Genomic DNA, 27,175 nt, shown 5'->3' with positions numbered 1-27,175 from the left:
CTGAGGGGTGATATCCCTCCCTGATGCTAGTCCGGCCGGACACGCGAGTGCCCGTTGCTGGACAGCCAGAACCAGAAGTGACCAAGACCTCCTCCTGGTCACCACCCGTTCCTGGGGCGTCCCCCAGGGTGACAGTTTTTCTGGCCGAAGCCCCTTCGACCAGAGGAGCCGACTCCTTACGGAGCCGACAACCTGTCTTCCTGAAAAACCGAAACTAAGAACGAACAAAGGACAAGACAAACACTGAACGACTCCGGAGTCTGCTTACCTCCAAGACCGATCCCAGCGCTTGAAGGGGGTCGCCTAATCCCGGACGAGCCCCCAAATGTAAGGCCCTAAGACCCCCGGAGAGTCCGGCGGAGGAGGCGACGACCCCAAGTCAAACGCAGAGACCGAAACTTGATGCAAAAGCAAGAGGTTCTTTATTACAAGCGCAGCGCAGGGGCTCTCAGGCAGGCAGACAACAACACAAGGGAAGTGCTGGCTGACTGGAGCCCCGAGCAATTGCAGAACATGAGTTTATAAAGGCAAAAACCACACGCAGGTGGCCAGGGAAACAGGGAATGGGGTTAACAGTTAACTCATAACTCATCTCTTACAGGGACAGGCCTTTGTTATTAGTTGACTCATTTCCTAGGGGGTCAGGGTGGTCTGGTATGCGCAGACCGATCCCAGGGAGCGATAAGATAGCTATGCTATGACCAAACCAGGGCACCAGAGCTTTACGGGAAGGGTCAGTTGAGACACAGGAGGGGGGAGGTCTTCTCTTTAATCTTACATTAACCAGAGCTTACTGGAAAAGTTGGTTAAGGGAAAAGGGAGGTTTCAGCGGCCTTACACAGCTAAGTCAGGGTCTGCACGTTTTGCTCCACTACTCCAGACTTGTTGATGTAGTAGCAGCATTCCTCCTGAAGGAATATACAGGTTCCTCCTTTTTCTGCAGTCAGAAGGTCTAAGGCGCACCGGTTCTGTAGGGCTACTTGGGCTACTGATGTTACTTGTTGCTGTAGGGAGGCTAAAGAGGTGGTAGAAGACTCCAGGGCTAATTGGAGCTTGTCATTGAAGTCCTGAGCAGAGACCAGACTGTTCCCAAGGGACCCCACGGCGAGGCCTACGGAGGCGGTGATACTCACCCCTAACATGACAAGGAGGAAGGCAGCCCAACGGGCCCGGGGGAGGGATGAAGGGAGCAGCCAGGCGAGCTCTGACTCTCCATACAAGGTTAGTTGAACTACTATGACCATGAAGCAAGGCCCGGGGTTAGAGGAGTTTATGCAGTTGCTTAAGGTGCTGTTGCACCAAAAGAAGGTACCCGGGCTGGCCTTGGTGAGACTGACTGCAGAGTGGTTTTGGGTACAGTCCCAAGTGACTCGTCCCCCAGTTACCGGATTACTGGTCTGGTAGCATATCCGTGGGGGCAAGGTGGGTTCTGGAGTTTCAGGCTCCTAAAGGGGAATGCCAGTCAAGGGAGGCTGACATTCACCTTGCCCCTGGGTTCCTGGGAGAGTTATGAGTGGGACGGCAGCCAGCAAAGGCCTTTCGAGAGAGAGGTGCATAGAAAGCAGTGCGGGACATTGGGCAGGGTGCGGGTCTCGTTGAGGAATAGTAGAGTGTGTTGAATAAGTTGGAGCCAAGAAGATAGGACTTCTACCCGGGGGAGTCAGGCAGCTTCCCTTTAAGGGACTGTTCGGCCTATAGGATGTTGTTGGAGACCTGGATTTGGGCCTCCTAGGCCAAGACATATTCCCGGGAGATGTAAATGGTCCCTGAAGGGGTCAACTTCCAACCATTCCAATATAGCTTTCCCATAATACCTGTAACCCATCGCTGGTCACAGGGATCCCAGACCCTGATGTTGAAGGTCCCACCCTTCCAGAAAAAGGGGCCAGCCCTGATCTCATTATAGGCATCATGGATGACACAGCCTCTCCAGCACCAACCCCCATAGGTGTTGACATCTTGATTACACCTGTCTGGGTTCCGCTGGTTGTAAGCAAAACAGACATAGGGTCCGCCACCGTTGGACACTGACTGGAGGTCGACAGTCATCAGGATCTCCGTCTGGCATCCAACCAGAGGGCAGTCCTGAGATCCTACCTGCCAAGTGACTTGTTTGCTGTCCTGGTAGTAGGTTTCATGGACCTTGAACCTCCACACATAAGCGGGTGGGGGTGGGTGTAAGTTACTCAGGGCCGGGATGAGAAGGAAAAGGGGGAGGGCAACTAAGGCAGACCTTAGTGGGGCCCAACACCTCACATTTATAGAAGTCATGCTGCTCCGGGGTCCTCTTGAGTCTGGAGAGGTGGTGCCATGACGAATCGCCAAGCAGCTTGGCCGTGGTGGGGTTGTAAGGATTACAGTGTGAGGTCCCATCCACCTAGGCTCCAAGGCTTTGGGATGTAGATTCTTAAGGAGGACCGAGTCACCAGGGTGAAGGGCTGGTCCTCGGGAGCCCTGGTCAGTCGGTTCTGGCTTGGGCAGAAACCTGTCCACATGTTCTCAGAGCAGCTGCCTGAGTAATGACAGATATGGAAGATAAGTACCCAGGGGAGGAGGATCAGTAGGGAGATGGTGGTTGAGCAAGAAGGGTCTCCCATATAGAAGTTTAAAAGGACTTAAGAAGTGGGGCTCCTTGGTGTAGCCCAGATTCTGGTCAGGGCCATGGGCAGAAGATCTGGCCAGGAGCTGCAAATTTCTAGAGAGAGTTTAATTAGATGGTCTTTAAGGAGTCCATTAATTCTCTCGATCTTACCCGATGATTGTGGTCGGTAGGGTATGTGTAGTTTCCAGGAGATGCCAAGAGAGGTGCTAACCTGCTGAACGACCCTTGATATAAAAGCTGGGCCATTGTCTGATTGGATGGAGGTGGGGAGGCTGAACCTTGGGGTTATGTGTATTGTTAGGGTCTCAGCCACCACTTCAGCAGTTTCCTTGTGGGTGGGAAAGGCCTCTACCCACCCTGTCAGGGTGTCTACCATGGTAAGCAGATACCTGGTCTTTTTGTGGGAAGGCATATGGGTGAAGTCTACCTGCCAGTCCTGCCCTGGGAGGTGTCCCCTCATTTGATGGGTGGGAAAGTTGAGGCGCATTCCTCCCTGGGGTGAGACAGTCGCACACGTGGGACAGGAGGAGCAGGCACTCGTGATCACCTCTTGCAGTGTGGGCGAGGTGAAGAGGGGTTAGAGGAACCTCCAAAGTGCCAGTGGTCCAATGTGCAAAGACCGGTGGATCTGTTGGGCAATGGCCCCTGCCTAGACCCAAGGGAGGGCGATTTTGTTATTTATAAAGATCCATCCCTCAGGACCAGGAGGGCCTCCCTGCTGCAGGAGTTTATTTTTCTCATCTTCTGTATATTCAGAGGTAATGGAGGGAAGGGAAAGGAACAGGACTGGGGCTGGGGACCCTCTACCCTGAGTTAAGCCTTTGGCCACCACATCTGCTTGGGCGTTTCCCCGCGTAACCAGCGAGGAGTCAGTGTGTGGCTTCGGCAGTGCATGATGGCTACCTGGGAGGGAAACTGTAAGGCATCAAGTAAACGTGTTATGAGTCTAATGTTGATATTAGGTGAGCCTTTAGTAGAGAGAAAGCCCCTCCCCCTCCAAATTACCGCGTGGCAATGGGCTATCAGAAAGGAATACTTGGAGCCTGTATATATGTTTACCCTCTTCCCTTTGGCCAGATGTAGGGCGCCGGTCAGTGTGGTGAGCTTGGCTTTTTGAGAGGTGGTACCCTCTGGGAGTCGGGCCGCCTCCAGGGTCCGCTGGTGTGTTACTACCGCATAGGAGGCTTTCCTACATCCCTGGGGGTCTGGGAATGAGCTACCATCCACAAACAGAGTAAGGTCAGGATTGGAGAGAGGAGAATCTGAGAGTCCTGCCCGAGGTGAGTGAGGGCCTCAACGACCTCGGGGCAGGAATGCCTTGAGGCAGGTTGGGTGGAGGCAGGGGGAAGGAGAGTGGCTAGGTTTAGGGCTGGGGACTGGGTCAGGGAGATGTCAGGATTCTTGAGGAACAGGAGATGGAGTTCCTGCATGCAAGAGGGGGCAAGGAGAGATAAGGATCGGTGGGACAGGAGATCCTGTAGTCTGTGGGTAGAGAAGACCTGTAAGGGTTGTTGGAAGCAGAATTTTGGGGCCTCCTTGGTGAGAGCGGCAGCTGCAGCCAGAGCCCGGAAGCAAGGCTGCCATCCCTAGACCATGGGGTCAAGCTGTCTAGACAGGTAGGCTACAGGGGTGAAGGCTGGCCCTAGGGGCTGGGTGAGGACCCCAATAGCCATTCCCTGTCTTTCATCAGTAAATAGTTGGAACAGCTTAGAGGTGTCCGGGAGAGAAAGGGGCAGGGGGTGATGCCAGAAGGGTATCCCAGAGCTTAGAGAAAGCCTGACGAACCAGGAGGGTGACGAGAGGGGGCCCGCTGGTGTTTCTTTAGCAGCCTGGTATAGGGGCTTAGTTTGGAGAGCAAAGTTTGGGACCCAATGGCAGAAGAATCCTACCAATCCCAAAAAGGATAAGATCTGGTCTGAAGAAGTGGGAGGCTGTAGGTCTCGTATTGCCTGTGCTCGGTCAACTGTCAGTCCTCAGAAATTGGGTATCAGACAGATCCCCAAGTAAGTGATGGTGGAGGCCGACAGTTGCGCCTTGGCAGGGGACACGTGGTATCCCTTGTCTCCTAGAAAGTTGAGGAGACTAGATGTATGCCTCTGAGACATGTCCAGGGAGGGGCTGCAGAGGAGGAGATCATCCACATACTGGAGAAGAGTGCTGGGTTCTAACAAGCATTGTTGGAGGTCTCTGGCTAGGGCCTGGCCAAACAGGTGAGGACTGTCTCTGAACCCCTGGGGCAGGACTGTCCAGGTGAGATGGTGGGATGCCTGCTCATCTGGGTCCTCCCAAGTAAATGCAAACAAATGGAAAGAGTCTGGGTCCAGAGGGGTGGTAAAGAGGGCATCCTTGAGGTCAAGGACGGAAAAGTGGATGGTACCGGACTGGATGTGTGAAAGGAGAGTGTAAGGATTAGGGACCACTGGGTGGATGGGGACCACCACTTCATTGATCAGCCGGAGGTCCTGAACCAGATGGTAGGTCCCATCTGCCTTCCTAAGTGGGAGGATGGGGGTGTTGCAGGGAGAGTCGATAGGTATGAGGAGACCCTGCCCCAGAAGCTGAGTAATGAGGGGTTTGAGCCCTCGGCAGTGAGTTAGGGAGATAGGAAACTGGGGATGGGAGGGAAACGAGGTGGGGTCCTTAAGCCTGATCTTGACCGAGGCATGGAGTCTAGCAACCACCAGGGTAGAAGTTTCCCACACTTTTGGGTAGAGAAGGGACACAGGCAGTGGGGGATCGGCATCCCCATGAAGGGAGGGGGCCAGGAGCAGAAGAAACAGGGAGGCTGAAGGGCTCCGAGTGAGCTGCAGAGTGGCCCCTAGTTTGGTGAGGATATCTCATCCTAAAAGGGGCATGAAGGCATGACTAAGAACAAGTGGGTTATAGAGCTATCATCGAGGAGACAGGAAAGGGGTCCGGTGGCCAGCGGGCAGGTGGATTTCCCATCACTACTCATGACCGAGATCATGGAAGGAAAAAGGGGCCCTGAAAAGGAGGGCAGGACAGAGAAGGTAGCCCCCGTATCAACCCGGAAGGAGCCCGGCTTACCTGCTACTTTTAGTGTTACCCTGTGCTCAGCGAGGGTGATGGGGGTCGTTGAGTCCAGGCACCTTTAGTCTTCAGCCAGTCCCAGCATGGCCAGTGGCGGGTCATGACCTGGAAGGGCGGCCCCTCAATGCTGAGACACAGAGGGCCCATCACTTTTCCAGGGTCAGTCATGTTTCCAGTGGCCGCTTTGACTGCACGCCAGGCAGGACTTGGTTGGAGCCCGGGGCCGGGGGCTCTGCTTTGCCCAGTGGCCTTCATTTCCGCATTTGAAGTATTCTCCAGGCGGCATTCATCCCCTCATTGCACCCCCACTGCGCATAGCGCCCTTGGGACAATGCGTGGCTGCTGTCGGCCACAGGGCCGCAACCAGGGCTTGGGTTTGCAGGTCTACCTTCTGTTGAAAGCAGGCCTCCAGATCTGACTCTGCCTGCTCCTCACGGGCATTAAAGACCTTAAAGGCCATGTTCACTAGATCTCAGACTGGGGTCTGAGGGCCATCCTCAGCCTTTTTAAACTTTTTCCGAATATCTGGGGCCGACTGCAAGTTGAAGTGGGTGGCTAAAACTGTCCCTCCGGCCAGGGACCCAGGGTCCAGATGAGTATACAAGGTCAGCGCCTCAGTCAGCCAATTAAGGAGGACTGCGGGGTTCTCATCTGGTCCCTGAGTGATTTCTCTGTTTGTCATAATTAACTACCTTGTGGGAGACGGCCTGTAGGCTGGCCATCAGGCATTGGAGCATCTGGTCTCGGCGTAGGCACCCGTTTTGCCCTTCGGGGGTACCTAGTTGATACTCCCAGCCCGGCTCCTGGCGAGGAATGACCTGGGTCCCCACTGGCATATTGGCATCTGTAAGGTGAACCTGATCTGCATGGTTCATTGCTGCCCCCAAGACTCTCTCCCTTTCATCTGACGTTAGGATGGGAGAAAGAATGAATGCATGAATGTCATGCCAGGTGAGGTCATAGCCCGAGAGCGGTATCGGAATTCCTTGATGAACAAGGTGGGGTTGGTGGAAAAGGACCCCAGCCGCTTCTCAATCTGGGAGAGATCCGACAGAGAGAAGGGAACATGGACTCAGTCTACTCCCTCAGATGCCACAACCTTCCGGAGGGGACAGAAGAGAGGAGGGGCCTGCAAATGTGTGTGTTTGCTGACTGGGGAAGCAGGCAGGGGTGGGGGAGGGGGAGTCACCTGGCGACTTGAGCTCCCGGCTCCTGCAATGGCCATGGCAGTGTCCCGGGAGTGGGGCGGAGGAGGGGGAAGGTCAGCAGGTATGGGAGAAGGTGTTGCCAGAGGGAGGTCGGGTAGGGAAGGGGGAGGAGAGAGTGCGGACAGTGAGGCAGAAGGAGCTTTGGGGAAAGGGCCTGGGTAGGGAGGCGGACAAGTCGGAGGGTAGGAAAGATTTTTGGGGGGTTCAGATAAGGAGGAAAGTGGAGGAGTATTGATAAGCAGAGTAGGGAGCAAAGGCACTTTTTTAATACAGCTGTTCAATGAGGGGTGGGGGGCATGAGCTTTGGGAGTATCCACCGCGAGAGGGTCTGTCACGGGTTCCAGGAAGTAGTCTGTGTCGCCATCTGTCTGGTACTCTGTCCTGTTAGAAATTCCAGGACAGGTCCATTATCGGCGTCACCATCTACCTGGTGCTCTGGCCTGTTACGGATTCCAGGAAGGGCCCAGTATCCGAGTCACCATCTGCCTTGCGGTGGCCTGCATCAGCTCCTGGGCTTCCCTCCGACCTAACAACACCAACAGTTAGAGATTCATGCCATTCTCCATGTCTCTCACACATAAAGTTCTGGTCTTATTCGGACTAATTGGGTACCTGGGTCCATATTTCCGAGCAAAATCACCACAGACCTGGGACCTTTAAAAAGATTCCTTGTATGCTGGGCTTCCAATTCTCTATGACTGTTTAAAATGCCCCTGCAATGTCTCTGGGAGACCTATATATGTGGCTTCGAATGGGATATAGGCAGGATTTTCAGTGTTGCTGACTGCATTTTTAAGCACGGGCAGCAGAAATTCAGCACTCTTTTGGGGTCACCAACCCTGCACCCAGCCCCTCTTTTTGGCCTGAGCACGCCTACCAACTCTACCATGGTAATGACAGAATGGCACACATTGCTCCTATAAAGTGACATCCCTCAGATGCTCGGTGGTTTTTGGATATGCATACCCTTGATGACCTGTGTTGTTTTCACAAGTGTCCTTACAGTGAACACAAAAGTTTAAATCTCTTGACTTTCATGATTTCGTGGGGTTTTCTGACTCAGGTGAATAATGAGCCATTTTCCGAGGTCACCTCTGGCCGCTTACAGAAAGAGGAAATTCCTCTCCTGATGAAATTCTACTTTAAAAATCACCAGACCCATATTTACCTTGAGCTTCCTCTTTTATATACCTTCCGCTGACAAATCTATTTTGGAAGAAAACAACATCATGATTATTCATCACAATGACCACTCTCTCTAAAGCTTTATTCCTTCTCTTTTAAGTGAGATGGTAAATTTTTTGAGGACAGAAACTCTGTCTAGTCCTTTGAGTCTTCCATAGTCCTAACTTAGGACCTTGCATGCAGCTGGCAAAGCATTTTATTGACTGTTTCAGATGACATTCAGCAGATAATTCCCGATAAAAACTCTTAGAAGTAGAAAAGAAAAAGTACCTACCAGAAACCTACACAGCAGGTTTGTTTTAGGTCAAGAACAAGAGTAGGATGCCTGTTATTACTGTTAATATTCATCATTGTCAAGGAGGTCCTAATCAATGTAATAAGAAAAATGAAGTACTAGGAAGAAAGAGACAAAATGTATTTGCACATGAGATGATGCACAACCTAAAAAGCCCAAGAGCATAGATTAAAATTTTATTCAGTAAGATGGCTAAATCAAGACATGCAAATCTCAATACCACAAATAACTAATTAAAAAATGAATGAAAGAGTCCATTTACAATATCAATAAAATGTATAAAAAAATAAGCTTGACAAAAAATGTGTAAGACCCATTAAAATTCTTCTGAAGGACTTTAGAAAGAATACACAAAGTGAGATACCATGTTTCTAGATGGTAGTAAAGATGCCAATTCTCGTCATAGCCGGTTTGGCTCAGTGGATAGAGCGTTGGCCTGCGGAATGAAGGGTCCCAGGTTCGATTCCGGTCAAGGGCATGTACTGTGGTTGCGGGCACATTCCCAGTGGGGGGTGTGCAGAAGGCAGCTGATCAATGTTTCTCTCTCATCAATGTTTCTGACTCTCTGTTCCTCTCCCTTCCTCTCTGTAAAAAATCAATAAAATACTTAAAAAAAAAAGATGCCAATTCTCCTTAAATTAATCTACAAATGCAATGTAATCCTATTCAAATTCCAAGATAGTTTTTAAACAAAAACTGTCCAACTGACATTTGGTAGAGAAAATATGCAATGAAATGTATGAAAAAGATCAAAAAGTAGAAGTTTAAATTCCAAAAAGGAATTTAAAATGGAACTGGAATTATATAGTGACACAGGCTCTAGCCAGTTTGGCTCAGTGGATAGAGCATTAGCCTGCAGACTGAAACGTCCTGGGTTCCATTCTGGTCAAGGGCACATACTCGGGTTGCAGGCTCCATCCCTATCAGGCGACATGCAAGAGGCAGCTGATCAATGATTCTCTCATCATTGATGTTTCTATCTTTCTCTCCTGCTCCCCTTTTCTCAGTAATCAATGTGTGTGTGTGTGTGTGTGTGTGTGTGTGTGTATGTATATATAGTGACTAGAGGTCCGCTGCACAAAAATTTGTGCACTCGTGCTGGGTCCCTCAGCCCGGCCTGTGCCCTCTCAAAGTCTGTGACCCTTTGGAGGATGACCACCTGATGGCTTAGGCCCGCTCCCTGGGGGATTGGGCCTAAGCTGGCAATCAGACATCCATCTGACAGCCCGGGAGCCCTCGGGGGATGTCCACTTGCCAGTGGGGAGCAGGCCTAAGCTGCAGTTGGACATCGTTAGCGCTGCTGAGGAGGCGGGAGATGCTCCCACCATCACCGCTGTACTGGCAGCCGTCAGCCTAGCTTGTGGCTGAGCAGAACTCCCCCTGTGCGAGTGCACTGACCACCAGGGGGCAACTCCTGCATTGAGCGTCTGCCCCCTGGTGGTCCGTGTGTGTCATATTGACCAGTCATTCCCAGTCGTTCTGCTGCTATGGTCAGTTTGCATATTACCCTTTTATTATATAGGATAGAGGCCTGGTGCATGGGTGGGGGTGGGGTGGTTTGCCCTGACGGGTGTCCTGGATTAGGGTGGGTGTCCCCATTGGGGTGCCTGGCCAGCCTGGGAGAGGGGATGATGGCTGTTTACAGGCTGGTCAAGTTCCCCCCCCACCACAGTGGGGACTCTCACCCCATGAAGGTTTGGCCAGCCTGGGTGAGGGGCTGATGGCTGTTTGTAGGCTGGCCACACCCCCTTTAGGGCAGGGGGTCCCCACTGGGGTGCCTGGCCAGTATGGATGAGGGGCTGAGGGCCTTTTTCAGGCTGGCCAAGCCCCCCTGGCGACGGAAGCTCCCAGCTCCTCCCTTTTTTTTTATTCTGAGGTTTATTTACCTTCTATAATTGAAACTTTGTAGCCTTGAGGGGAGCTCAGAGCTGGCCAAGGCACGCGGGAGGGAAGCATGGCTTCCTCCATCGCCAGGGGCAACCCTAGCCTCCTGCTCGTTCCAGCTCCGTGGCCACAGCCGGCTGAAAGCAGGTATCTGGGGTTTATTTATCTTCTATAATTGAAACTTTGTTCCTTTGAGTGGAGCTCAGAGAAGGCCGTGGCAGGCGCTAAGCTTGGCTTCCTCCATCACTGGGGCAACCAAGCCTCCTGATCACTCCAGCTCCATGGCTGCTGGCCGCCATCTTGGTTTGGTTAATTTGCATATAGTCACTTTGATTGGCTGGTGGCTTAAGGTGTAGCAAAGGTATGGTCAATTTGCATGTCTATCTTTTATTAGATTAGATACTGCTACTGGTACAAAAAAAGATAACTGGGTCACAGCACAGAGTCCACAAAAAGGAAGATTTCAGATCAGTGAAGAAATAATGCGATATTCAATAAAACATTTTAAGACAATTGGATCTTTATGTAGGGAAGAAGTTCTCAACCTGTGGGTTGCGACCCCTTTGGGTGTTGAATGACTGTTTCACTGGAGTCGCCTGAGACCATCGGAAAACACCTATATAATTAAATGTTGTTTTTGTGATTAATCACTATGCTTTAATTATGTTCAATTTGTAACAATGAAAATATATCCTGCATATCAGATATTTACATTACCATTCATACAGTAGCATAATTACAGTTATGAAGTAGCAATGAAAATAATTTTATGGTTGGGGGTCACCACAACATGAGGAACTGTATTAAAGGGTCGCGGCATGTGGAAGGTTGAGAACCACTGATGTAACGTGTATGTAGGTTCAGCACCCTGAACTTATAGAAGGGTAAATAGTTTTTTTTTTTCAATTTAAAAAAACAAGAAATGTTATAAAAAGGACTAGAAGAAAATATCAGACTACCTTCATACTGTGAGGTGACAAAGGCCTTGCTAACAACATCCACACCCCATAAACCATGAGAAGATCGGCAGATATGGTGACAGACTATCTACACACAGCCTACCCTTCACAGCCCTTGCCCTCTTCCACCCTAGATTGTCCTCTTCCTGTTGATTTATGGAACTCTTTTTATATTAAATAATTTAATCCTAGTGGCTTTCATTGAATTTCAATGTTTCAAATATTCTCCAGTGTTCTTTCTATTGTTGTCAATCCTCACCTAAGGATGTTTTTCTCATTATTTTTCAGAGAGAGTGGAAGGGAGGGGGCAGGAGGGAAGAAAGAGAGAGAGAAAAAGGAATGTAAGAGAGACACATCAACTGGTTGCCTCCTGCATGGCAGGTGCCCTGCAACCCAGGTACCCGCCCTTGTCCTAGAATCAACCTGTTTCCCTTTGGTGCTTGGACTGATGCTCTAACTACTGAGCAACAGTGGCCATGACCTGTGTTTTTGTCTTTAAGGAGACAGAACAGTGGAGTAGGAAGCACAGACTTCGCAGTCAGGCCAAACAGGGTCCTGCTTTTGCCTTTGCCACTGGGAACTTAAGTCGATCTCCATCTATGGGAAGAAGGCGGTACTATCTTCCTCACAGGATTGTGGGGATTGAATCACTCATTATCTTCATCCTGTGCTTGGCATCAAACAGTGTTAATGGTGTCACAGACAAGGTGGTCAAATCTATCAAAGTTTCTGCCTGTGTTATCAAGCTCAAAAAGCTATTTTCCACCACCAGATTATAAATATATTGCTTTTATTTTCTTCTAGTACTTATACAGGATCTATTTTTTTACATTTATGTAAATATGTTTGTTTAAGATGCGAAGTATAGATCTGCTATTATTTCCCCCTCAAACAGTAAGGTAGCTTTTCTATTCCCATTTTTTCATTTTCTTCCACAGATTAGAATATTAAAATGTGACATTTCAAAAGTATTAGGAACAAATAGATCTGAAGTCACTTGGTCTTTACACATCTCTGCTCTGCTCCATGATGTGTTCACCTAGGTATTTCTCTCTTGGGGAAGCACATTTTTAAAAACTGTTTACCATATTTTTAAGTTCTCAAGGGAGGGGAATGCCTTACTATTGCCCTAAAAAAACGGTGACACAGCTCACAAAAGGAATAGGAATAGCATGGCTGGAAGACTCGGGGTAAGCTTCATGAAGAAAGATGAACCTGAGCTGGCTTTTGGGAGTTTACAGGACTTCCCCAGGGAGAGCAAAATAAGGGAAATTTACATGAGCAAAGGCATAATAAAAAAAAGAATAAAGCATATCTCAGTGCTCATGATTAAAGAAGGGTATCAAGTAGGAGTAGCTGGGACAGGGGCTTTGATTTTCAGGTTGTGGGTTCTGAACCTCCTCTAAAGATGGAATATATATTGGAAATCTGAATTAACTATTGTCTTACCGCAATGAGACAGAAAAGTACAATAAAAAATGTTGTTACTGCAATCACAGGTGCTGCCATGATCATTTTGTTTTTATATCCTGGAACTTCTTTTCTGAGCTAGAAGAGGAAGAAGAAGGAGAAGAAGGAGGCGGAGGAGGAGCAGGAGAGGGTAAAGGAAAAGCAGGAGGGGGAGGAGAGGGAAGAGGAGGGGGAGAAAGGGGATGGGGAGAGAAAGAAGTGTGGGGAGGAGTGGGAGGAGGGAGAAGAGGAGGAGGAGGACGAGGAGGAGGAGGAGGAGAAAACAACAACATTAAAAAAAAAGTCGCAGATATGGAAAGCATAAAAATGAACTATTCTCAAGCCTACTCTAATGAATTGCTAACTATTCTTGACTACTACTCTAAAACCCCACCCTTCCACATGGTTCTTAAGGAACATGCCAAATCTTATAGGCTCTTAAAGAACATATCAAATGTAATGTGTTATGTAATCTGAACGTTAGCATTTTCTTGTACAATTTGTTTATATTGGAAGTTAGGTCCTCTTCTCATCTCTCCTAGGAACAGTGGCACAAATCTCTAAATGAGCAAAGTGGAAGTTCACTGTCTAAGCCAAAGTCACATGATGAATACACAATTCAGATGAGGTGCCCCTGGTCTTCCTACCTGGGTACTTTCATGGCATGTCCTAAACTGACTATCAGTCCAGGTCAGGTGTTTCAGGACCTGTCCTTACCTCATTAGTCACCTTCTCTTCCTGCTCCCTGAGGGTTTGCATCCTCTCATCTTCCCATTGTTCCTCATCCCACTCTGCGTTGGATATCTTTACTTCCTCCTGCTCAGTGAGCAGTCTCATCAGAAGGCCTATTCCAGAAAAGAGTTTCCTCGGTTAATTTTTGAAACTTGAAGGGTTAAGTTCAGGTTTAAGAGAAGGATTCCTTCTGTTGTTTTTCAAATGACTCAGGGGCATATCTGCATCGTGTACATTTGAAAGAGGGAGGTTAATGAATGGTAATAAAGTTGATTCTATATCTTCTAGATTTCCCTCCAAGAAATAAGGCAATTGGTAATTTAGTGCACTATTAACATCACTTCTATCATTAGAGTCTAGCTGCTCACTCATAAGGGATGAGGAAGTGTCGCTATTTTTGATAGAGGATGCCCTCTCTGGCTCAATGGTCAGATCAGTGCTGGTGTTCTGCCGGCCCTGAAATGTGTTCATAAGCGGTCCTTCTATTATGAGTTCTTCATCTGTCAAAAAAGAAGACATCACATTTGATATTGAAAGACTCATGGGACTGCTATTTGTCAGTCCAGAGCCTACATCCCAGTGCAATATATAGGGAATCAGCAAATATTTGAGTGCCATTTGGAGAGGAGAAAAATAAACCCCGACTTACATCTATGATTGTTGACACAACAAAAGGAGAAACTGTCTCTTTTTTAAAAGTGATTATTTACTTAGAACATTCCATAGCATGACATATGGTGACTATATTTAGGATTATTCCATTGGTCCCCAAGGGACAACTGCCGGTTACTGGAGGAAAGCCAGGGCTGGAAGACCCACTCAGTTAGACGCTCTGCAGATCTACTGTGACTCCTCACATTCACACACCCCATCCTGTCCTGCTTCAGATGCAGAGGGGACCTAAGCCTTCCTCTCTCCACTCTTCAGGATGCTTGTGTTCTTGCTACCATCACAAATGACCACGATTAACACCCACTGCTAATACGTCCTCATCTGGACACACCCTCCTCCACTAACCCACCGATTCCTCACTTGGGCCCTGCCTCCACATATGCCAGTCCCATGACAGACGGTTCTATACAGAAAAAACAATATGTCTACCCTCACTCTGTGCTTAAGATTCAGGTAGGCACTCGGGATGTACGTTAAGAGACTTGCCAGGTTGTGTACCACTGTGGAATCTTCTCTCTATATATGCAAGCCTAAGCAACCATCACAACCGAACAGACAACCGAACAGGCTGTGTGGGGCAACTAGGCCGGCTGGGGGGTTAGTGAGGGGCGACCAAACGACCGAGCAGCAGGCTGCATGGGGCAACCAGGCCTATGGGGGGCAGTTGTAGGCGACCAGTCCGGCAAGGGGGACAGTAAGTGGCGACCAGGCTGGCAGAGGGGCAGTTAGGGGCGACGAGGCTTGCTGGGGAAGGGCAGTTGGGGTCAACTAGGCCGGCAGGAGGGGCAGTTGGGGGTGACCAGGCTAGTAGGGGGGGCAGTTAGGGGTGATCAGGCAGGCAGGTGAGCAGTTAGGAGCCAGTGATCCCATACTGTGAGTCAGACATCCCCTGAGGGGTCCCGGATTGGAGAGTGTGCAGGCTGGGCTGAAGAGATCCCCCCGATGCAGGAATTTCATGCACTGAGCCTCTAGTGTTCAATAAATCTATGAAATAATATTTGGGGTCCAGAAAGTGAGAAACAACTTTTGTCAGTTGCCGACTTTGCTATCATTTCATGTCATTTCTTATATTTTTAGTTGTACTTGGGGAATCATCCAAAGCTTCTGACTGTGTGAAGGTCAAGTGTGCCATTGTGCAGCTGGTACACAAGAATTTTCAGAAGAATTAAAAGTATTGCTCGTGGTGATAAGGGTCAGAGAAGGAGGTAACGTCCTGGGAAAGAGGAGCATGGGCTTACAGAGAGCCCAAAACTGGGAGCTGGAGACCTGGGCTCTAGGTGACAGCTCTTAGCCCTTTCTGATCTTGTTTTTTTATTTACCTGTAAAAGAAGATTAAAATGCCTATTCTGCCCACTGTTGGGACAGAAGGGAATAATATAATTGGTAGAATCACTGTTTTGAAAAATAAGCTACACTGACTTCATGTAAGTAGCACAGCAGTATTATTTCTGATGTGCCCCAGGTCACGATGGAAACCTGTATTTAAGCTATCTGGGCATGAAAGCACATTTTGGAAGTTATCAAGTAGCTGACAATAAACCTAATGTGTAGAAAAATACTTAAAAGCACACCACTGTTTGGTGGATAGAACACCTTGTGCTTCAGAGCAAGGTCAGAGTTGCACAGTCTAAAAAGAAAGAGCCCTCCCATGCCTTAGAAGGGCTGGGTAGCAGCTTCTGGTGATGGATCCAAAAACTCTCAGGTTCCAAATAAAACTTACAAAAAACAGCACCATTTTGTACTCTTCATAAACTTGCAAAAACAAAAAAAATAAAAATGTATCTATATCTGTCTACACTGCAAAGGGCAATTGAAACCTAATGCATACAAAACAGTTTACAAACTGTGACACACCAGTGAACAAGTTCTCATTTGGAAGTAAAGCACCCAGCAGAGAGCACAACACACACGATGTGGCCATTAATGGTAATACCCTTCCCTTCACCTGACTTTTAGCAAGGAGTAGTTCTTAAAATTTTAGAGTTGAACTCTGATTAAATGAATAAAAATAATATGGTTACTTTATTTGCCTAAAAATGTATTGTCATTGATTACAAATATACTAATAAAAGGGTAATATGCTAATCAGACCGGACATCTTCCAGACAAAGCCACGGTGGGAGGGGCTGAGGTAGAGGCAGTTAGGAGTAATCAGGCCAGCAGGGGAGGGCAGTTAGGGGCGATCAGGAAGGCAGGTAGAATGGGTAGGGGCAATTAGGCAGGCAGGCAGGTGATCAGTTAGGAGCCAGTGGTTCCGGATTGCGAGAGGGGTGTCCCGGATTAGAGAGGGTGCAGACCAAGCTTAGGGACCCCCTGCCTGTGCACAATTTTGTGCAGAGGGCCTCTAGTGAAAACATAAAATTAAAAAAAGTCTATCATTGGGCAATTCAGACTCACCACAAGGTATGCTGGTCACACATTCGGTCTCACAATGCAGTTTGACTGTCTTGGCAACAGCCTCAATATCATTTTTAAATTGGCAGAGGCAGCAGGCCAAATGGTTAGGTAAGATACTATAAATGGAAACATGCAGAATTATATTAGTGACAAAGGAGTTACTTCGAAAATAGTTTTTAAAAACTTGAACATATACCTACTGTATGACCCAGCCATTCTACTTTCAGGTATTTACCAAGAGAAATAGAAATATATTTCCATAAACAGACTTGTACATAAATATTCATAATAGTTTTATTTGTAAGAGTCAAAAATTGAAACAAGTCAAATAGCCATCAATGTTGAAAAATACTGATATATCCATTATTAATGGAATACTATTCAGCAATAAAAAATGAATTATTGATATGCAAAACAACATGGACTAATCCTGTATAATAAAAGGATACTATGCAAATCGACCCAATGACCTAACCACTGGTCACTATGATGCACACTGACCACCAGGGGGTAGATGCTAAACACAGAAGCTGCCCCCTGGTGGTCAGTGCGCTGGCACAAGGGGAGTGCCTCTCAGCCAGAAGCTGGGCTCACAGCTGGTGAGTGCAATGGTGGTAGCTGCAGCCTCTCCTGCATCCATGGCAGTGCTAAGGATGTCTGAGTGCTGGCTTAGGCCCGCTTCCTACAGGGAGCCATCAGTCGGGCTTCCCCCGAGAGCTGGGCTGAGAGACCCCACTCTAGTGCACGAATTTCATGTATGAGGCCTTTAGTCTTAAAATAATCATCTGAGTAAAGGTAGCCAGTAAGAGAGGAGTAGATACTATATGATTTTCTTTATATAAACTTCTAGAAAATGCAAACTAATCTATAGCAACACAAAGCAGATCAATGGTTGCACAGAAATTGGGGAGGGCAAGGAGGAGTGGGAAGAAAAAATTATAAAAGGGACATGATACACCTTTTTCAGGTTATAGACAGTTTGATTTTGATGATGGCTTTGTGGTGTACAGGAGGCAACCAATCAACCAATTGATGTGTCTCTCTCACATTGATGTTTCTCTCTCTCTCTCTTCCTCTCTCTCCCCCTCTCTCTCTCTTCCCTCCACCCCCACTCTCTGGCTCCCTTCCATCATCACTAAAAATCAATGGGAAAAATATCTCCTGGTGAGTATTAAAAAAAACAAAAAACAGCCCAGCCTGCTGGTGTAGCTTAGAGGTTGAGCATCGAACTATGAACCAAGAGGTCACAATTGGATTCCTGGTCAGGTCACAGGCCCGGGTGCAGGCTCAATCCCCAGTAGGAGACGTGCAGGAAGCAGCTGATCAATGATTCTCTCATCATTGAGGTATCTCTCTCTCTCTCTCTCTCTCTCTCTCCCTCTGCCTCTCCCTCTCTGAAATAAAAAATATATTTTTAAAAATTTTCTCATATTCATAGATACATTTAATAGAAGACACAACCTTGAAGAAGATATTTAGTAAACACATATCTTACAGAAAGGACTTTATATAAAACACTCTTAAAATTCAATAATAAGATAAATATCCAATGAAAATGAATTTGAACAGACACTCCATTGAAAAATATATTTTCACATAGACATTCCACACCATCAGCTATTAGAAAAATGCAAATTAAAACCACATTGCAATACAAATGCATTCCTACTAGAAAGGCTAATTAAAAAAAAAAGAAATATAAAGAACAGGTGAAAATGTGGAGCAATTGCAACTCTCATCTACTGCTGGTGGGAAGGCGAGATGGTACAACCACTTTAGAACACAGTTTAGCAGTTTCTTCTTTACTAGTTAGATATGCACTCAGCATATGATGCAGCAATCCCAGCCTTAGGTATTTTACCCCAAAGCAATGAAAACGTATGTTCACACAAAAACCTGCATGTGAGTATTTTTAGCATCTTTATTCATAATAGCCAAAAAACTAGAAACAGCTCAAATATCCATTACCTGATTACTGCAGAAACAAACTGGTAACACACAATTGGAATACTATGCAATAATAAAAAAGAAATGTACAACTGATAGATGCAACAACATAGATGGATCTCAAAAGGATCATGCTACATGAAGGAAGCCAAACATAAAAAGCTACACTCGCCCTAACCGGTTTGGCTCAGTGGATAGAGCGTCGGCCTGCGGACTGAAGGGTCCCAGGTTCAATTCTGGTCAGGGGCATGTGCCTTGGTTGCAGGCACATCCCCAGTGGGGGGTGTGCAGGAGGCAGCTGATCGATGTTTCTCTATCTTCGATGTTTCTAATTCTCTGTCCCTCTCCCTTCCTCTCTGTAAAAAATCAATAAAAAATATATTTTTTTTAAAAAAGCTACACTCTACATCAAGCATGTCAATCTCACAGCCCATGGCCACATGCCTCATTTATTTGGCCCATGTTAGCCTTTTAGTTTGACACACTTGCTCTACATGATTTCATTTATAAGACACTCTGTAAAAGGCGGGACTATAACAATAAAAAATCAGACTGGTGCTTGCCAGGGGCTGGAGATGGGAGGTGTAACTGACTGCAAAGAAATATGAAGGGCCCTGTGGGGATGATAAAAGTGTTCTGGATCTCTAATGTGATGGTGGTACATTTATCAAAACTACACATTTATCAAAACTCACTAAACTGTACGCTTTTAAAGAGAGAATTATATTAAATACAAATTGTACCTCAATAAACCTGACTTAAGAAAATAAAAAAGCAAACCCATAAGAACTAAGTGAAAATAAATATAAGAAAAATCAACTTACAGTTTCTCTAATTCAGGAGCTGTCATGAGAATGTTATCAAGTGTTGTCAAAGTCACTTGTGTTGTTCCTAAGTCTCTGAAGGAGAAAGACCAAACATGCATGATATGAACCCAAAGACAAAAATTCTATTCTTAAAAAGACACTTAACAACATCTGTTTACTTAAATTCTGGCTTTTCTGTCAAGCCAGCTCCATAATTCAAGGTGCTTTAGTTTACTTTCCATACATAATCATTTTAGAGAGCTCTTCTTTGAAGAAATTTAAATGTATTGCATCATCAAATTAATGACTTCGGTGAACAGTACAATGTGTTATTTTGTTTTTGTGTTACCATCATCCTACTTCTCATTCTCTGTTGCAACTACTATGTGATCACTCTTTTAAAAAAGCACAGAATATACAACTTATTCCTGTTTTCTTTCTGAGATCCATGGTATTTCTACATGCATCTACATGTCTGAATGTGTTCTTCAACACTGCTCCCTTCCTCTGCCTTTTATAGTCTTTATCATTTTTCTGTGCCAATAAATCATTTTCAATAACCCAGTTAAAATTTAAATTATGAGTTTGTTTGTCAAAATGCAAAATTGTTCATCTTGAACAAAAGTAAGAAAGAACAGAAATCATCTCATGAGCCATGAAATTATTGCAATACTTACAAATATTTCAACGCTGGCAAATTAAAAAGATATGGATCTTGAACAGTCATCAGAGGATTATGATGGAGAATTCTGAAAAATGCAATAGAATTAAAATTGCCTGCATTTTTAATAACTGCCATTAAAGTTTATATTCATTTTGTTGGTTCACAATGTGAAGGTTGAAAACAATCATTTTCTGTCTATTCCCAGAGATCACCCTTAGAATGTGTAAAGCATTCTCTTTTGTTGTTGTTAATCTCACCCGAAGATATTTTTTCCACTTCTTTTTTTAGAGAAAGTGAGAGAGAGACACCAAAAAACAACAACACATTGATGTGAGAGAGACACATCGGTTGGTTGCCTCCACCACATGACCCAATGAGGGCCAGGAATAGAACCTACAACTCAGCTATGTGCCCTTGACCAGGTATTGAACCCCCCACCCCTTGTTGTATGGGCCAATGCTCCAACCACTGTATAACACGGGCCAGGGCTATAAAGGATTCTTAATTGGGGAACTACCCAAGTCTCTGAATGATACAGTGGAGAAGAGAAAGTAAAAAAAAAAAAAAAAAAAAGAGGAAAGAAGTGGATAGCAAAGAAAAATATACTGAAGAACCTTTCAGATTGAAAACCCTATTAGTGACTATGCTGACAGGAAGCTCCTGCTCTACAGGAAATACCATTTCTAATGTCCTCATAATTCAAGGTGCTTTTCTTTCACCTCCAGAAATTTTTTAAAATCCAGTATAAACCACCCAGTTAAGGAGAAAAATAGACCTAATTTCTTGCTTTTGGAGCCACAAATGGTATAGATGTAAGAGGAACTGGTGAAAGCCATGCTCCTATCACATACTCCCATGTGTATTCTTGCATCACAGTCTTTCTTATAATGATTGGAATCACCTATTTACTTGTCAATTTCTTGGACTATGAGTGCCTGACATTTACTAGGAATTTAATGGATGTTTGTTTAAAAAATAAATAATATTTTGATTACATATCAATCAAATAAATAAATTTCTTAATTGACACAAACTTTTATTCCCAGTGCTGAAATAAATTTTCCTCTCAATTCACTATTACCACCCCTCTGCCCGCCCCCCCTGCCCCAATACTTGAAAACAAAGAAGCCCATGCCAAAGGTCAGTTCTGGGAAAGCAGAGCATGGCATATGTCAGTTAAACAAGTCTCTTGGACTCTTTGTACCTTAGTTTCCTCATTTAAAAAAGAAAAAAAAAAGAATGGCTCTTAAGCCATTCTCCTCGAGTTCAAACTGAGCTTATACCTAGCCAACCAATCACTATATGAAGTTTTTACACATAGCTTTTTACATGTGTTCATCTTCTATTTCACTTACAACTTGTGTAACAGCTGCATTCCATGCCCGGTCTGAAATGTTCCAAAGTTCACTTTTGTAATTAAATTGCAACCAAGATTTCTATTTAAAAAAGACACAAGCAAAAGAAGAGAAAAAAATTCATTCAGGATACTTATCCTTTAGCAGAGATTCTAATTTATCCTATCTAATAAAGAGGGAATATGCTAATTGACCCTCACACTGTCGCAAAGTTGGTGGCACCCACAGCCAATAAGGAGGGAATATGTGAATTGACTGTCCCACCCTCAAAGATGGCGGTGCCCACAGCCAATAAGGAGGGAATATGCTAATTGACTGACCCACCCTCAAATATGGCAGCACCCACAGCCACAAGATGGTGGCACCCAGGCCCCTGAGCCCTGCTGGGGTGGCAGGCATGCAGCAAGGCCGGGCGCGACCCCAGGCAGGCCCAGCTGCTTCGTGTGCCTGCCTCAGGAGACCCCCCAGTCCCCTCAGCTCCCCAGCCACCCAGGGCCGGCCCGAGATATAGGCAAGCCTCAGATGGTGGCTGCCCAGCCACCCAGGGCCACCCGAGGCTTAGGTAACCAGGGCTGGCCAAGACTTGTGCTGCCGGCAGTGGCAGCAGCAGAGGTGTGATGGGGGAATCACCTTCCCCTGATCATCAGGTCCCCTCCCGCCCCTGAGGGCTCCCGGACTGTGAGGGGGGCAGGCCAGGCTGAGGGACCCTCCTCCAGTGCATGAACTTTCCATGCACCAGGCCTCTAGTATATGACAAAACAACCTCAATACTCCCTCTATACACTAAAATTCTTTTTTTTTAATATATTTTATTGATTTTTTACAGAGAGGAAGGGAGAGAGATAGAGAGTTAGAAACATCGATGAGAGAGGAACATCGATCAGCTGCCTCCTGCACATCTCCCACTGGGGATGTGCCCGCAACCCAGGTACATGCCCTTGACCGGAATCGAACCTGGGACCCTTCAGTCCGCAGGCCGACGCTCTATCCACTGAGCCAAACCAGTTTCGGCAATATACACTAAAATTCTTACTATGGGAGATATTTGCTTATGGTTTATGCTTTCATGTTTATACATGTGGTGCATTAGATACAAAAAAATGCTTCTATTAAACTGATCTATATTTCTCTGAAATAAGGTTACACAATCTCAACACTATTAACATTTTGGGCTAGCTAGATAATTCTTTATTATGGGGAACTGTCCTTTGCCTTGAACAATAATTCTGGCCTCTGCCACTAGATGCCAGTAGCAAATCTACAGTGCTGACAACTAAAACTCTCTTTGGCTATTGCCAAGTGTCACCTGGTACAAAATCACCCCGGTTGAGAACCACTGCAATAGAATGCTTCATTCTAAATGTGACAGAATTCTCACACTAATGTATGCTAGAGACAATTAGAATTTGCTATGTAACTTTAGTAACTTTCTACTAATAAAATTTTAATCTTACTTCAAAACAAATAACAAAGAGGTTTACAATTATGTTTTATAAAATTTCTAAACACAACGAAGAAGTTATATTTATAACTTACATATAGTGTAAAAGAGGTAACAATTCAAATGCATTCTTGTCAATAAATTCTATTTTATTGCAGGACAAGTCCCTAGAAAAAGTAAAAGAAAAATAGTGCTTCAATTACTAATTAGGTATCTAATTAGTAGCAATAACTGATAGAGGATAGAATATTGAATACTTCGGTTTAGTCTAAACTCTAAACCTTAGGAATTGTGATTTCAACCATCCAGTCCTTTTACGCTGCCCTCACCTCTCTTAAGAGCATCACCTACAGGATCTTCATAAATACAACACACAATTACAGATCTTGATAGATTTTGAAGGTAATTTTTCCTGAGAGCAGAAGAATTGGTTAGAGGACCATTTGTGGTCTCATAAAATTTAGATTATGAGCTCAAAGTTTATATCTTCGTGTATATTTATAAATTTCTAACATTAAAAGAAATAGTCTCACATCTACACACCTTCCTGGTTTACTGCTGTTTTTCTAGGCAAATTCAACACAGTCACCAGATTAACACTTCAGAAGTGGTTCTCAAATACCAGAAGAAATAAAAGATGCCTTTTCACATAACTTAAAAGGAAGTGACTACTCTAAATAATACAGAACTTTGAACTAATACAGAACTTTGAACTAATGATACTTTCTATTATACTAATAGAAATTCATTTCTTATTTTACATTGTTTAAATACCCATGTATTTAATGGCTTCAGCTGTACAGTGGTCGGACAACAGAACACAACATGGTGCTGGATTATTTGAAAACACCATCCCTTGTCTATAATTGACTGTCTTATTTCCATTGATTCCACTTTAGTCCCTCACTTTTCTCACTTTTCTAACTGTCTTCTGACTGGTGTTTCCATCTATAATCTCCCCCTGGCTAAACCATCCTGCACACAGTCACCAGATTAACACTCCAGAAGTGGTTCTCAAATACCAGCCAGGATCACTTGGGAACTTATTGAAGATGGAAATTTTCAATCTGACTCTGATTGACTGAATTAGTGACTGTGGGTGCAGCTTGAGTTCGAACAAACCCTCCAAGTGACTCTGTTGTAGGCTAAAGTTTCTCTTTGAGCAATGACTTGATAACGTAGTACTTGGCATTCAAAGTACTAGAAGATCTGGCTCTAATCTCCTCCTCCGCCTACGTGTACTCTACAGCTACTCAAGGTATATTTTCCCAGGCTCCTTTTGCAAGCTTAGTCTACTCAAGATGTCTGTCCATTGATCCACAAGAGCCCTTCAAGGTCCTGTTCAAACAGCATTGCTCTACTGACATCTTTGCTGATCCAATATAAACTCTTTTCCCTCTGCTGTCACCAAAACCAAATTTATATATCCATTTCTTACAAAATTTTAATAGAGTTACTTTTGCATCCTATTTCCTCTGAGTATAAACTCCTTAAAGTATGGACTGGATCTTGCTCATCAGCATTGTCTACTGACATGCGAACAGGTGCAAACTGAAATATCAAATAAACAAATAGCTGGGAAGTAGAGACAGAAAAATGACTTTTAAAACAAATGTAGTTTTATTATTTCATGGCTCCCTCTTGTGTGCCACTGCAGCACATAGTCTTCCATTTACTACTTGTGCTCTATGGTTTGAGTTGATATGGTTATTTTCCCTATGAGAGTATGAATTATCAGAAGGGTAGGAACCCTGACGTACCTATCTTGTGCCTATAGTTCTAGGTACAGTGCTTGGCATGTTCTGTTTTAGCTTGCTTATTGATTGGCATTTTTTAACGGATGGGAATACTTTATGCTAGCATGAAATAGATAGCTTACAAAGTATTTCACAGTAGAAGTAATGAATGACCTAACCCAGTGGTCGGCAAACTCATTAGACAACAGAGCCACATATCAACAGTACTTCTTCAAAATAGACTCACCAGGCCGAAAATTGACATCTGTGCATGGGCCACGAAGTTTCAATCGCACTGCACGTGTGTGCCCGCACGTGGTATTTTGTGGCAGAGCCAAACTCAAGGGGCCAAAGGCCCACATGTGGATCACGAGCCGCAGTTTGCCGACCATGGACCTAACCTATTGAGCAGTTATTTCATTTTATTTCCTCCAAACTGTATGGAAGGTTTGGAAGCGAGATAGCAAGAAGACCAATATAAAAGTGGATGTCCCTCTGAAGTTTGAAAGGTTTGATAATACAAATGACTATTTTAGTATCATGTGAGGCGCTTTATACCTACTTGCCTGAAGCCTTCCATATTTGCAGAGAGAATCCATTTGCTAAATAGCATCATTAATTAGCTTAATAAGGATTAATGACATACACAGCTCTGGGTGCCATGGACAAAGAATCAGAGTTGAGTTTTTATAGTAAAGAACATCTCCCTATTTCTAAGTAAATAGGATACTAGGCAAGCATTTCTTCCTTGACAAGGAGGCTGAAGAGATTTTTATTTTGTAATTAGTAAAGTTAGGGGCATTTCTGATATACTTACTTAGTGGAGACATTCCTAACAATACCACTTAGCCATCATTTTAAACATCTCCTTTTTGTATTGGTATAACAATTCCTGCATTGAAATCCTCAACACCAGTCTGCTCTCTTCATAATTTAATAAGTTCTTAATAATATTGTTTACATAATTCATCTGCTTAAATATTTAATGTGTAAATGTTAATCTAATTTAGATTTAATTATCAAAAAATTATGGGTTAATGGCATTCAAGTTAATATAAATGCTTTATAGTTTCTTGTCCTATAGGAGGCAATTTGAGGTTAAGCTAAATTCCTCTCATTTGACTAAATCAACATTTTAAAACCTTTTATGTAAAGGTCGACTTACTTCCTTGTAGTTTAGTGAAACAATAGAGTAACCTCTAAATGGAGGTGGAAAGCCCCCTGGCCTTTTGTATAGAATGGATAGGATTGGGACCAAATAGTATAAATACAGATGTTAGATGACAATAAAAAAAAGAATCTGGCTATGATGATCACCTGAAAAAACAAAAAACAAACAAAAAAAAAACCTTTTATGTAAAGGTCAGACAGTAAACATTTTAGGCTTTGCAGGCCACAAGGCCACACATAGTCTGTCTTGCATATTCTTCTTTGTTTGTTTTCTTTCAAAGCCCTTTAAAAGTGTAAAAATCCTTCTTAACTTATGTGCTGTAAGAAACAAACAATCTGGGGGAGAAGGGAGGCAGCCGGGGAGAGGTAATTGGAGGGAAAAGGATACTTATGTAATACTTTAAAAAATAAAGAATTTAAATTAAAAAACAGAAATGAGCAATCATAGGCCCAATTTGATTCATGGGCCCTAAACAAAATATAAATATAAGCAGAGGGTATATGAACCCTTACATAACAAGGCTCATATGTGTGCGTATCATTACTCAGACCTCATCACCACTTTTACTCCATAACTGAAGAGTTTTTCCTACCTATATTTTGTCTAGAGCAGCGGTTCTCAACCTGTGGGTCGCGAACCCTTTGGGGGTTGAACGACCCTTTCACAGATGTCGCCTAAGACCATCGGAAAACACACATATAATTACATATTGTTTTTGCGATTAATCACTATGCTTTAATTATGTTCAATTTGTAACAATGAAAATATATCCTGCATATCAGATATTTACATTATGATTCATAACAGTAGCAAAATTAAAGTTATGAAGTAGCAACGAAAATAATTTTATGGTTGGGGGTCACCACAACATGAGGAACTGTATTAAAGGGTCACGGCATTAGGAAATTGAGAACCACTGGTCTAGAGGATTGTAAAACTGAAAATGCATAGGAGATATTAAATGCTAGAGATGAGCTACACAGACTTATGGAATTGTAGAATTTTATTGCTGGAAGAAATTGTAGAAATTATTTCATTTGAACCCCTTATTTATTTTATAGATAATATAACTAAAAAAAACTCATAAGTAAATACAATTAACTTACAAATACTGGAGGGAAAGCAGGCCTTCAAATGAATCTTTACGTAATTCTCTCAAATTATTTCCACTGAGATTTCTGAAAAATGAGAAGGTTATTTCTGGATCAAAATGCAAAATAACTACAACTATTTACTGTACAGAAATATATATGGGGAAACCTGGGCAATGGTGCCATTGAAATACCCTAATTTTTATTTAATTGAAGGAAAATAATCTGGGTTTTTTAAATTCAAACCTTTCTTCTCACATCTTCTTTGTGCAAATAATGGACCTTTCTAGAATTGATTCACTTTCCCTTCCTCAGCTTTCTTTCTCTCCAAAGAACTTATCAATACTTGAAATTACAATTATCTAGTTAATACATATATATGTGTGTTTATATATACATATATTCATTTTCATATTATATACTTGTGAACCCATTGGGAACTGCTGTAATTTGTCTATTTTGTTCTTGGGCCTGTAATCCTGGTACATAAAACAGTTCCTGACATGTAGCAGATGTTCCATAAATACTTT

General features: G+C 44.4%; 1 protein-coding gene across 1 annotated transcript; it reads right to left on the bottom strand.

Annotated features, from left to right (window-relative positions):
- Positions 1-7,024: 7,024 nt before the first annotated feature.
- On the bottom strand, positions 7,025-19,981 carry LOC132218431 (leucine-rich repeat-containing protein 37A3-like). The gene is made up of 8 exons (XM_059669653.1): positions 19,865-19,981; positions 19,206-19,280; positions 16,435-16,550; positions 13,734-13,865; positions 13,351-13,478; positions 12,634-12,732; positions 8,030-8,067; positions 7,025-7,387 (listed from the first exon to the last, which is right to left on the bottom strand). The coding sequence occupies exons 1-8, from the start codon at positions 19,912-19,914 to the stop codon at positions 7,285-7,287; spliced, it is 741 nt and encodes a 246-aa protein (XP_059525636.1). The 5' UTR covers positions 19,915-19,981; the 3' UTR covers positions 7,025-7,284.
- Between the last annotated feature and the right edge of the window lie 7,194 nt (positions 19,982-27,175).

Source organism: Myotis daubentonii, chromosome 16 (genome assembly GCF_963259705.1).
Source record: "Myotis daubentonii chromosome 16, mMyoDau2.1, whole genome shotgun sequence".
NCBI classification, from domain to species: Eukaryota; Metazoa; Chordata; class Mammalia; order Chiroptera; family Vespertilionidae; genus Myotis; species Myotis daubentonii.
This window is presented reverse-complemented; position numbering and strand designations above follow the sequence as displayed.

Bases quoted from the DNA above. Each gene is read 5' to 3' on its own strand.
- LOC132218431 (XM_059669653.1), bottom strand. From the start codon at position 19,914: ATGACTGTTCAAGATCCATATCTTTTTAATTTGCCAGCGTTGAAATAT. The intron at 13,479-13,733 runs GTGAGCAGCTAG...TTTCTGGAATAG, and splicing joins CACTTCCTCATCCCTTATGA to GCCTTCTGATGAGACTGCTC. The intron at 12,733-13,350 runs GTAAGGACAGGT...TTCCTCTTCTAG, and splicing joins AAGAGAAGGTGACTAATGAG to CTCAGAAAAGAAGTTCCAGG.